The sequence below is a fragment of the Salvelinus fontinalis genome, unplaced genomic scaffold, assembly GCF_029448725.1.
Source record: "Salvelinus fontinalis isolate EN_2023a unplaced genomic scaffold, ASM2944872v1 scaffold_0043, whole genome shotgun sequence".
Lineage (NCBI taxonomy): Eukaryota > Metazoa > Chordata > Actinopteri > Salmoniformes > Salmonidae > Salvelinus > Salvelinus fontinalis.
Window position 1 is genome coordinate 581,536 of NW_026600252.1, and position 12,808 is coordinate 594,343.

The 12,808-nt window shown below is 40.8% G+C and overlaps 1 protein-coding gene across 1 annotated transcript; it reads right to left on the reverse strand.

Moving 5' to 3' along the window:
- Positions 1–2,116: 2,116 nt before the first annotated feature.
- On the reverse strand, positions 2,117–8,998 carry LOC129842489 (transcription factor 15-like). Its single transcript, XM_055911055.1, has 2 exons — positions 8,340–8,998; positions 2,117–5,903 (listed from the first exon to the last, which is right to left on the reverse strand). The coding sequence occupies exons 1-2, from the start codon at positions 8,835–8,837 to the stop codon at positions 5,838–5,840; spliced, it is 564 nt and encodes a 187-aa protein (XP_055767030.1). The 5' UTR covers positions 8,838–8,998; the 3' UTR covers positions 2,117–5,837.
- Between the last annotated feature and the right edge of the window lie 3,810 nt (positions 8,999–12,808).

Consider the following 12,808-nt stretch of genomic DNA (forward strand, 5'->3'; position numbering starts at 1 on the left):
AAAGCATGTGCGAGCAAGGAGGCCTACAAACCTGACTCAGTTACACCAGCTCTGTCAGGAGGAATGGACCAAAATTCACCCAACTTGTTGTGGAAGGCTACCCGAAACGTTTGACCAAGGTTAAACAATTTGAAGGCATGCTACCAAATACTAATTGAGTGTATGTAAACTTCTGACCCACTGGGAATGTGATGAAAGAAATAAAAGCTTAAATAAATCATTCTCTCTACTATTATTCTGACATTTCACATTTTTAAAATAAAGTGGTGATCCTAACTGACCTAAAAAAGGCAATTTTTACTAGGATTAAATGTCAGGAATTGTGTAAAACTGAGTTTAAATATATTTGGCTAAGGTGAATGTAAACTTCCAACTTCAACTGTATTTTAAGAGGCATCTGGACATCTAACAGACAACAGTCAAATATTAATTAATTTAAAGAGAAATGAATAAAAGCATAAAACAAATACACCCCACTCCATTTATATTTTTCAACCCAAGGGGGCGACATGTAACTTGCGTCTGTGAAAGTTCTCACTGTGAGTTACAGAAAGGCTATAGTATGCCTACTGAACCTGTGTTCGCACACACAGTTGTAAATGTGGGTTATTGCTGTCTACTTTCGGTCTTGCTTGCCACGTCCCCACTTCAAAATGGTTAGGCTAGACTGGATCCATATGAAATGTCACCCAGGCCTTGCAGATGTTTCAGATCTGCATCTAGACGTTTGACTGGACATGGTAAAATGACGATTTTTACAAACAACAAACAGAAAGTATCCCACATTATGTGTTTTTTTATTTTAGGGAGGAGCTCCTCTCTTTCCAATGTAGGTAGCCTAACGTTTACATGTAGGTCCCAGAGGTTATGGGTCAGTGTGCTCTGTGGGTCCTTGATTGAGGATATCCTCCTAACAATTGCTCCTGGTTTTCAAAATGAAATACAGGCCACATTTTAAGTTTCAGACATCTAGTCGTCTACACTCAGTTAGCCAGAAGAGTTTCCAATCTACTGTAAAAACAAAAATAAAACGCACACACTCACAAACATTGGAAAAGGTGTGAAAGTGTCAGCCGTCATGAGTGAAAACAAAATAGACTAAGACCGCAATTTACATATTGAGAACTCATTCCTTTAAGTCATTTAGATCATCTCATGTCGAGGTTAGGATATACAGAAAATAGTTGGTCATTGAGGGTATGGCAAGTAGTTTAATACATTTCTAGAGTGGGTGATTTACGTACGGTAAGCTTTTGCCTCAACAAGCACAGTTACACATTTGTGGTGATGAAACCATTAGATATATACAAGCAATGTTTACGAGAGAGAGAGAGAGAGAGAGAGAGAACGCTAAACAAGACAAGCATTCCATGCCCTGAGTTATTCATTTAACTTACAGAGGACTCATAAGATTGTGTTTATGGTAGATGGACGTCAAGGCCGTATCCATGAAGCTCCTAAGAGTGCTGATCTAGGATATATATATATATTTTATAGATCATAATAAATAAGAAGACATGGACAGAGAGGATCTGATCCTAGATCTGCAGTGCTACTCTGAGAGTGTTTTGTGCATACAGTTTCTGATATTATACAAGTACTTGACCCCCAGTGACCCCATGCTCCTGCTCAAAACAATAATGAACTATTACGCCCTGATGGATGGTTACTAAGGATGGAAGCCTCTTTCCTCCTGAAGGGCTGCTTGCGCACTCATATTGTTTGATTATTTTGATGGGAGAAATCGGGCTCAAAATTAGCTGCCTTTTCACCTCAGCATTAAGGACCCCGCCCAGCGGCAGGAGCGGGAGCCAGGGAAACACAGCAATCAAGGCCCGGCCCTGGCCCCAGCAGACTGACATTGTCTCTAGGCTAATGTCTCAGGGCATTCCTTCACTTCCTCCCTTTGCGTGCTGTAGGGAAACAATAGCCCCCAGTGTGTCCACCGGGTGGAGAGTGTGTCAACAGTATCGCTCCTACAGTACACACACACCCACACACACACACACCCACGCAGGCACACACACACACCCACGCAGGCGCACACACACACACACACCCACGCAGGTGCGCGCGCACACACACACACACACACACACACACACACACACACACACACACACACACACACACACACACACACACACACACACACACACACTGTTTCCCTCCCTCTGTCTGGCTCTGGTTAGGCCTGCTTGGCTGGATTCAGTTGCTCCCCACACTCCCATCCCTCTTCCACGGAAAAAAAGGATCATGACATCATAAAAAATCAGAAGCATTGTATCCAAGGCCCTGTCTCATGAAAAGGCTGCAGTGCGTGTCTGAAGGCGATTAGCTCTTCTGACATGCAGGTTAGACAGGAAGCTTTAGGTTGAACGGGGGGCCAACCTCCCTTGTGGATTGTGTGAGATAAGTCACAATAAGGGTTTGTTTTGGTCGAAGCGTGGTGGAGGGAACTGTATCACAATATTAGCCCTATTTGTCCCATGGTTCCCTCAGCAAATGTCAAGCATGTGGCTGGACAGGATTTGAGTAAGTGCTGCATGGGGACTCCTTTGACAAGACAATTTACTTTAAAGTGTATATCTTCCTTTTATTCCATCTCAACTCAATGGCAGCCAAATGTTCTGTTCTCAACAACATACAGGCTGTTGCTGTAAATTCTCTCAGTCAACTTAATAAAGGTAAGTAACAACAGCATCCTCCATACCAGGCGGTGTTACTGTAGCCTACAGGTTGTTGTACTGTAACAGTGTAACACATTGTCTCTCATAACCTTACCAGCTGTTAGGGACTTAGTGAAACAGTACATTCCTCTGGACTATAATACATGATGGAATGCCAGGCTTTCCCACCCATTAATTAAAATTAGAAGCTGGACATCTGGACCCCAGCTCTGCAGGCTGATGTCAGGACTGGCACTGACCCAGGACCTGCTGGCCCCACAGGGAGGGCCTTTGCCGGGTCGGCTGTTCTTGCTTTTCCTTCCTGTTCCTCCGTGACATCTTCCTGCCTCGGGGGCCTCTGGGAGCCATTTGAAGGGGCCCCAGTGGGCCCCAAGACCCAGAGTTACAGAATAAGCTCAGTGAAACAGCAGTTTCTAATTTGTCCCGTTTTGACAGTGTTTTGAAATGTTTCATATTCTTTAAAGCATTTGCTTTAGTCTGCCTGGAGTGCCAGGTGGACGGGGTTTGCACCTTTGCGACTATTCTATTGGTTCAATTGTGCCAGGCAAGCTCAATCAAGCCCAGTTAAAGTATGCCAAATGATTTTGAATAGTTTTTGAACACAGGTCTGTTTGACAGCAGGTGGAGAAGGGACTGGGACTAGGAGCGTTTTTATGCAAGTGCACAATTAATTGTACATTATTGATGGGTTGTGGCTGTAACGACAACAATGCCACTTTGTAACACTTGCCATTTACAGTAACGTAGTAATTGTGGTAACATGACAACATTCCAAATCTGGTGATGGGAGCTGTGATATTGTAGCCTGAGTGCCAGTCTGTTTAGCTAACATTCCACTCCACGGCACATAACCTAACATGGAGTACAAGGAGTGGAATGTTAGCTTAACAGACAGACAACCAGGCTACTGATATTTTTTTTATTGGCCTTATATTATCAGAGGTAACCAACCACTCAAACAATGTCACAGCATGTGTGTTATCAGGAAAATACATCATATAAGTCTATTGGAAATTACAAGTTGGCTTTATGACAGAGGATTTAAAGAAATGACTAAATCTCAACTTACACAGGTTTAGAGGTGCTTTACAAAACAATAACTCACCTCTTATAAACTCTCGTTCTGTCTCTCTCTCTCTCACACTCACTCACTCACACACTCAGACATACAAAGGCATGCACACACGCACCCACACACACAGACACACAGCTCTCTGACCCCTCCATACCTCTCCAGCTCCGGAGAGTTGTGATTTACGCCATTAACATATCGGCAGCTGTGTTTTGCTCAACACAGGCTGCTAGGTGATATTAGGTGTGACTAATCAATAGCACATGTGCATTAAAACCCGCAAGATTTACTCAAACACACCAGTGTTAAAGCCCTGCAGCTTACTGCTTCCTGGGGTCCTCTGCAGCTGTTGAAATACAGCTTCAATAAGCCAACACCATTGAATGGTTTATACTCTAAGTGCACTGTACTGCAGACTTGCGTATTGATTAGCGTGGATCTGTAACTCAAACACTGAATTTGTTCAATTGGTAACACTTTACTTTAAGCCAACAGAGACAATGCATTATGTGATAATCATTGTAAACCTTGTCTTGAAAATATATGACTGACCCCTTTATAATGTCTTATAATCATCTCATAATGAGCTTGAGTCCGTGGAAATGTTGATACATATATATATATAGTAGTGCTGAGCAATTATTAAACCAACATATTTTGGTTTTTTTTTAAACAACTAATTGACCGACGTTGGTTCAATTTAAACTTGTGCGGCGCAGACGCGGAGACAGAAGAGAGAACGTGCGATCGAGAGGGAAGTAAAGCAGTTGCTTCATGAGCCTGAAAATGCATGATCTACGCGATTGATTGTTGTTATTCAGCAGTCATAAAAGTATGCCTTATTTACTTTGAAGAACTACTAAAATTGTGATTTTGTCAGATTGCAGAGGCAGCTGCTCTATAGAGATAAGATGATGACTGAAATAAAGGCATCAAATGAAACAATTATTTTATTAAATTAATCTGAATAAATGATGGTTAATAAGTGATAAGCAGTAATGGGCAGTCACTACCATCCATTGACTTGTATTAATTGTGTTATATCATTCAACCCACATAATGCATAGTGCATTTCATGTAAAACATAAATTAGAAACTGAAATCGAAAACCATGATATTTTTTTAAATAATCGATCTGAAACCGAACCAATCTCAAAAAGAACTAATAGATAGAGACATTACATTTTTAAGCCTTATTATAAGACATTAATAGAGGCTCCTATATGTGTTTACAGAAACAGGTTATAAGGCATTAACTAAAGTACAGGCTTTAACTAAAGTGTTACCAATTGTTCAACTCACTACCTTTGGCTTTTACCATATTTTCCTGATATTGGGCATCGGTCCAGCAATGTGCCACACGTTTTGATGATTTCCATGAGTAATCATTAGTCTTGACAAAAGATCTACCGACACTATTCATGTTGGCTTTCCTGTTTTCCCTTTAACGTTTTAGAGCAAATTCAGAGCGTGATGATTCAGAGTGATTCATGTATTCCTCACACACTGACATGTCCTATTCTTTGGTTGGACACTTTAAAATTGACCAATCTCAGGTATTTTGGAAAGGCCCTATCTCGCACACTTCCTTAGCAGAGATTCCTTAGCATTGCTGAAGGATAAGGTAAACTGTATCGGAAATTCCCAGACATACTTTATCTTTAAATAATCTGTTACATCACCTTGTTGGTAAACATTTTGTAAGTTATATCAAAATAACACCACAACATTGTTGGTATTGAGGGGCTGAAATAAAGACTAGGGACAACTACAACTATGTAAAAATATAATTTTAAAGCAAAATTCAAAATGGTGTTGAAAAGGCAACCAAATAAAGTCTCATTTATGACAATGTTTCTCCAAAATCACATTTTCCATAACCAGCATTGCGGCAGAGAGGAGTAGCCTTTTCTCACACGAACAAATTCCTGAAACGCGTCTTTTTGACAGTCTTTTCCCAAAGTTGGAGGGCATTCTGGCCTATGTGTCGGTATATGTACAGCGGGTGTGTTAGCTAGAGTTTTTTCCCTGAGGTGCTGACTTGAATTCAACAATCCTTGTAGTCTGAGAGACGTCTATTTTCGGCTCATTCGTAGTGCACTGGCTCCACGCATTTTCAGACAACCCCGACCATCTTTCCCCTGCAAAAACAAATATCATGTTAGGCCAAAAAGTTGCAATAACATCAGAATTGATTTCTGTCCTGAAAATTCTGTGGTTGGAAACATCTGCAACCAAAACATGAATACTACATGCATATTTGTCTTTGGCTTAACACTAGAGTCTGAGCCTATAAAAAATTATTTGATGAAACATTGAATTTGGCCTTACTGCTATTAGCCCATAGAAATGTATTGAATAACATGGAAAAACAGATATTTAAAAAACAATTCTAAAGGAAGTTTGTTTTGAAGTGTCTGGACTATATCTGAGCAATACAGTATAAGAAAGATAGAGGAAACTCCCCCAAAAAATGTTTAACACATATTTAACCCCTTTTTTTAGGCACAAAATGACTTCCATGACATTGACTGACCAGGTGAATCCAGGTCAAAGCTATGATCCCTTATTGATGTCACTTGATAAATCCACTTCAATCAGTGTAGATAAAGGGGAGGAGACAGGTTAAAGAAGCATTTTTAAGCACTGAGACGGATTGTGTATGTGTAATTGACGTCAACAACCCCTCGGCCCCGCCTCAGTTTTTCCTTTAAAGGATATCTTAGCAGACTGAACATGAAATGAATAACTACATGACGTCCTAAACGGGATCCTTTGCCAGTCAGGTGTTTTCTCTCCAGAAGATGTTTGACAGACTGAAACTGAACTGATGGATACCTATTATGATGAATCTTCATGTGACCTGGCAAGAAAGTATTTTGTTATCATCCTAGTCTTGTTTTTATGCCAAATTATCATTGTGACATGAACTATGTTTGACATTTATTTGTTTGGATATACTGGAATAACGAGACTACAAACCTAATACTAATTTTAAGTGCCCAATCAAAACAAGTCTAGGGTTAATTAAACATGCTACTACCTTTGTAGAGGATATTGAATGCAACAAAAGTAGACTATAATTAAGCAATAATTCCCAAGGGGGTGTGGTATATTGCCAATATACCACGGCTAAGAGCTGTACGACACAACAAGAGTGCTAGGACACAGCCCTTAGCCGTGGTATATTGGCCATATATCACAAACCCCTGAGGTGCCTTATTGCTATTATAAACTGGTTACCAATGTAATTAGAACAGTAAAAACACATGTTTTGTCATACCCATGGTATGCGGTCTGATATACCACGGCTTTCAGCCAATCAAAATTCAGGGCTCGAACCACCCAGTTTATAATAATTTTTTTTTTTTTAAAGAATATCCTTTTGAGCATGTTGAAGTTATTAATTACACTTTGGATGGTGTATCATTACACGTAGTCACTACAAAGATATAGCTGTCCTTCCTAACTCAGTTGCCGGTGAGGATGGAAAACCCTCAGGGATTTTGGTGGCTTTAAAACAGTTACAGAGTTTAATGGCTGTGATAGGAGAAAACTGAGGATACATCAACATTGTAGTTACTCCACAATACTAACATAAATTACAGAGTGAAAAGAAGGAAGCCTGTACAGAATAAAATATTCAAAAACATGCATCCTGTTTGCAATAAGGTCACTAAAGTAAAACTACAAAAAATTTGGCAAAGAAATCAACTTTATGTCCTGAATACAAAGTACTATGTCTGGGGCAAATCCAACACAACACATTACTGAGTACCACTCTTCATATTTTCAAGCATGTTGGTGGCTGTATCATGTTATGTATGCTTGTCATTGGCAAGGACTTGGGAGTTTCTTAGGATAAAAAGAAATGGAATAGAGCTAAGCACAGGCAAAATCCCAGAGGAAAACCTGGCTCAGTCTGCTTTCCAATAGACACTGGAAGACAAATGAATATTTCAGCAGGACAATAACCTAAAACACATTCACTGGAGTTGCTTACCAAGACGACATTGAATGTTCCTGAGTGGCCTAGTTACAGTTTTAACTTAAATTGGCTTGAAAAATCTATGGCAAGACTTGAAAATGGCTGCCGAGCAATGATCGACAAACAACTTGACAGATCATGAATCATTAAACAAATAAAATAATGTGCAAATATTGTACAATCCAGGTGTGCAAAGCTCTTTGAGACTTACCCAGAAAGACAGCTATAATCGCTGCCAAATGTGATTCTAACATTGACTCAGGGGTGTGAATACTTATATAAATTAGATATTTTTGTATTTCATTTTCAATAAGTTTGCAAACATTTCGAAAAACATGTCTTCACTTTGTTATTATGGGGTATTGTATGTAGATGGGTGAGAATAGTTTGTTTTTTGAAATCCATTTTGAACACAGGCTGTAATACAACAAACTGTGGAATAAGTTAAGGGGTATGAAGACTTTCTGAAGGCACTGTACACTACTAGGCTGTCAAGGGTGGTGCCATGCTGCCTGTCTAGTCTACTATGTAAAATAATATAAATATATTTGGAATTCATACTTGACATAGCACTGTCATGCACGCTTACCCCTTTTCGCTGGTTGCTCAAGCAAAAGGTGCAGATAGTTCTGGGTTGCTTCCTCTCTCCATGTCCTTGCGCGCGGTACACTGCACTCAGGCACGGCTGCCCATCCTCACGCCCGTCACCAAGCACCAGAACGTTGGCCAAGTGTGAGATGTAGCTGGACGCCAACCGGAGCGTTTCAATTTTGGAGAGCTTTCTGTCCACCGGCTCCGTGGGTATGAGTGTCCGGAGCGCGGTGAAGGCGGTGTTGACGCTCTGGGTCCGGTCTCGCTCCCTGGCGTTGGCTGTGTTGCGCTGTTTGACCACAACAACCCCACCGACTCCCACCATGCGGGAAAGCTGCCGACAAGTCTTATCTGAAGAGGCACAGCATTCATAGCTCTGGTCAGAGCTGCCGTCGCTCTCGCTGCGGTTCTCCTCGTCGTCCGAGATCATGTTGAGATCAGGAGGGTAAGAGGAGAAGGGGTGAGTTGCCACCGGCCGAAGCATTGTAAAAGCCATTATAAACTAAAGTATAACACAATTACAATGAATTTAGTATTGCTTAGATAATAAGCCTACAGTTTAATATGTGCTCATGGACAGCCGTTGAGGTCAGAACTTGCATAGGAATACCCCCTCGAATAGGAAAAAATTGTTTTGACATATCCTTATAGTATGGTGTTGCCGGATAGTTAACATTGAGTGCTTGAGTAAGCTCTTATAGCCAGCCCACTGTAGCTTAGCAGAAGGGGAGGGGTTGTTTGGGACATGCAAACCAATCTGTCCAAATGGACCAATTAGGCTACAGTCCAACAGGAACCATAGCCCTTCAAAATTATATTATAGACTATAAACAACTATTATTATTTTAATAGGTCAGTATAATTTTAATAACTTGAAGCATTATTTGCATGATATGGTGAAGCAAATACAAATGGGAATTAAATAAATAATTATCTAGCCAAGTTCTTCAACTCCTCCATGGAGTTGAGCCCAGACTAGAGTTTTTTAAATGAACCTCAGACTCCTTGGAGTCGATACGCTTTGACCCTTCGTGTGCATATGTTTGTCCTCTGTTGTTGCGTGCCTGTCTTTGTTTGCTGAAATCCATACTTTAAAATAAAACAACCACCTTGTTGAGATTCAATTAGCACATGCACCTTGCTGAGTTGCCATCTTGATCAGCAGCAATGAGGAAACAGTCGGTGTCTGTATTTGGTTCACATTTATTAAAGAGGTGTAAGAATGAACATATTTTAAGTGTTGACACCTAGTGACTCGAAGGAGTCGGAGATTAATTGAAAAAACTCTAGTCTGTGATCAACTCTGTGGAGGAGTTGAAGAACTTGGCTAGATAATTATTTATTTAATTCCTATTTGTATTTGTATTTATTAGGGATCCCCTGGCAGTAGCTACTCTTCCTGGGGTCCAAACACATTAAGGCACTTACATTACACATAAAACAAAAGATAAAACAGTACATCATATAACATTGTTACACCACTACATATCTGCAACACAAAATGTATGTGTTGTACAACACACAATGTACAACAATATTACAATGTACGTGTGTAGAGTGCGTGTGCTTGTGCCTGTGTGTGTCTTCACAGTCCCCGCTGTTCCATAAGGTGTATTTTCATCTGTTTTTTTCAATCAGATTCTACTGCTTGCATCAGTTACCTGATGTGGAATAGAGTTCCATGTAGTTATGGCTCTATGTAGTACTGTGCGCCTCCCATAGTCTGTTCTTGATTTCGGGATTGTGAAGAGATCTCTGGTGTCATGTCTTGTGGGGTATGCATGAGTGTCCGAGCTGTGTGCCAGTAGGTTAAACAGACAGCTCGGTGCATTCTGCTTGTCAACACTTCTTACAAAAACAAATAGTTATGAAGTCAATCTCTCATCCACTTTGAGCCATGAGAGAATTGACATGCATATCATTAATGTTCACTCTCCGTGTACATTTAAGGGCCAGCCGTGCTGCCCTGTTCTGAGCCAATTGTAATTTTCCAAAGTCCCTCTATGTGGCACTTGACCACACAACTGAACAGTATTCCAGGTGCGACCAAACTAGGGCCTGTAGGACCTGCTTTGTTGATAGTATTGTTAAGAAGGCAGAGTAGCGCTTTATTATGGGCAGACTTCTCCCCATCTTAGCTACTGTTGTATCAACATGTTTTGACCATGACAGTTTACAATCCAGGGTTACTCCAAGCAGTTTAGTCACCTAAACTTGCTGAATTTCCACATTGTTCATTACAAGATTTAGTTGAGGTTAAGGTTTTAGTGAATGATTTGTCCCAAATACAATGCTTTTAGATTTCAAAATATTTAAGACTTACTTATTCCTTGCCACCCATTCTGAAACTAACTGCAGCTCTTTGTTAAGTGTTGCAGTCATTTCAGTCGCTGTAGTAGCTGTAGTAAAGTGTTGAGTCATCCGCATACATAGACACACTGGCTTAACTCGTTAGTAAAGATTGAAAAAAATAAGGGGCCTAGACAGTTGCCCTGGGAAAATCCTGATTCTACCTGGATTATGTTGGAGAGGCTTCCATTAATTAAACAGTCTTTGATACTGGAGGCTGCTATTGCCAATTTATTTTGTACTACAATTACAACATATATCTTTACCAGCATTGTACTTATTTAAATAGGCCTAGTGCCATTTTTGTATATTTAAGATGTCATTAGTGTGATTATGCATAGGAATGTGAGGCGTGAAACTCTCACCACATATAAAGTGAGATTAAAAACGTAATGACGTTCTGTTGTTTGTGCAGCACATGAAAAGCTGCTGAAATGCAAAAACAACTAAAACCACAGCTCCGACGGCCTATTACAGTTCCTTATCATGTCATCCAATTGAAGTACACCTACAAAGAAACATTTTATAAGTGTTGTCTATGCTCCTCATAGAGATAATAACATTTGACTTAAACCATCAAAGTATGATGCTTCATAACTCGTTGAAAGATGTCGAACCTTAAGAATATCTTATAACAAGGCTTACGATATGTTATGTCTTTCTATGTTTAATATTTTCAACGGTTACAGTCTAAAGCCCCTGTGACAGATCCTGTCCTCAGAGGCCAATCTAACAGTGGCGCAACGGTGAGCCCTGGTTAGTTTGTCTAATGGGTTAAGTGAGCTGGGTAAATAAACAGGCAGCAGATGCTGGAGGGGATCAAGCCCTCCACTTTCTCTAAATATGTCCCAAATGGCACCCTATTCCCTATATAGTGCACTACTTGCGATGGGCCTTGGTCATTTGGGATGCAATCACTGACTGTGGAAAAGCAAATGGCTTCCAGATTTGCTGGTGTGTGACATCAAAGGGCCTCTTTGGCCTGTTTTTACAATCACAACCTCTGACACATCAAGCCACCAGCAGGCCCTGCTGGCTCTGGTCCTAACTCAGCTGCACCAACAATGGCGACCTGCAGAAGACCCGGTCCCCGCTTGTAAACCGTGACACAGCAAGATTATTTTTACTGCTCCTCAGCCGCGACCAACTCGACCCCTTGCTCACTTTCCCCAACCTCACAGTTGGGAACCGTAAATACTTTGGCCCCCCGCACCAAGGAATGCCTTTAAAAACCTGTTGAGGTGATTAACTAAGGGATATTGAGTTTGCAGTCACAGTGTGTCGCACTCTATGGCAAGACACATCATTCACCCGAGTTTCGTCAGAATCAGGCGAATGGTGTCTCAGATATCGAGTGTGACTAACGTACGTACAGTTGATGACTATAGGCCCCCCCTTGGACCAATGAGTGTAATTTTGTAATCTCAATCCCTCAAGTTTCATAAAAAACGGCCAGTGGTGTCTGAGATATCACGTGGGTTAGCTAGACTCATGTCCCTGAGCATGTGTGCCAAATTTCATCACTGAGTCAAACCGGTGAAGAGATATAAACATGTGCCCGTTATAGCGCCACCATGTGGTCAATATGAATGTTCTTGGATATGTTAAGTCTTCAGTGTTTGCAACATGTGTATCAAATTTCATTACAATACGAATATCCTTGACAGATTTCTGTGCATTTATGTGCCAGACCACACCCATGTGAATGTTTATTGGTCAATAATGGCCATGTTGTTTTAGGTACTAGTCTGGAAAGTATTGCGTTGCGAGACCTTGGTCCATAGATGCCACATATGCAGTTTTGTGCAGATCGGTAGCGTTTTTTAAAGTGTTTTTCACAAAATTCTAAATGGTGAAAAGTCCATCATGTTGGACCTTATGTGACCTGAGGCAAATGTGTTACTTGTGATGAGAGGAACCTATGTACCAAATCTTATGACTTTTGATCAAACGGGGTTAGGGGCGTGACCTCTCAAAATGTACATTTTCAATCGCTTGTTATTAGGCCACCATCTGGCCAATCAGTTTTGTAAATGCTGAATCTCTATGGCAGGACGCATCATTCACCCAAGTTTCACCAAATCGTCCCAGTGCTGTCTGAGATATCACGTATGACGA

Excerpts from the sequence above, each read along its gene's own strand:
- LOC129842489 (XM_055911055.1), bottom strand. The coding sequence starts at position 8,837 with ATGGCTTTTACAATGCTTCGGCCGGTGGCAACTCACCCCTTCTCCTCT. Across the intron at positions 5,904-8,339 it reads TGAGCAACCAGCGAAAAGGG|GGGAAAGATGGTCGGGGTTG; the intron begins GTAAGCGTGCAT and ends TTGTTTTTGCAG.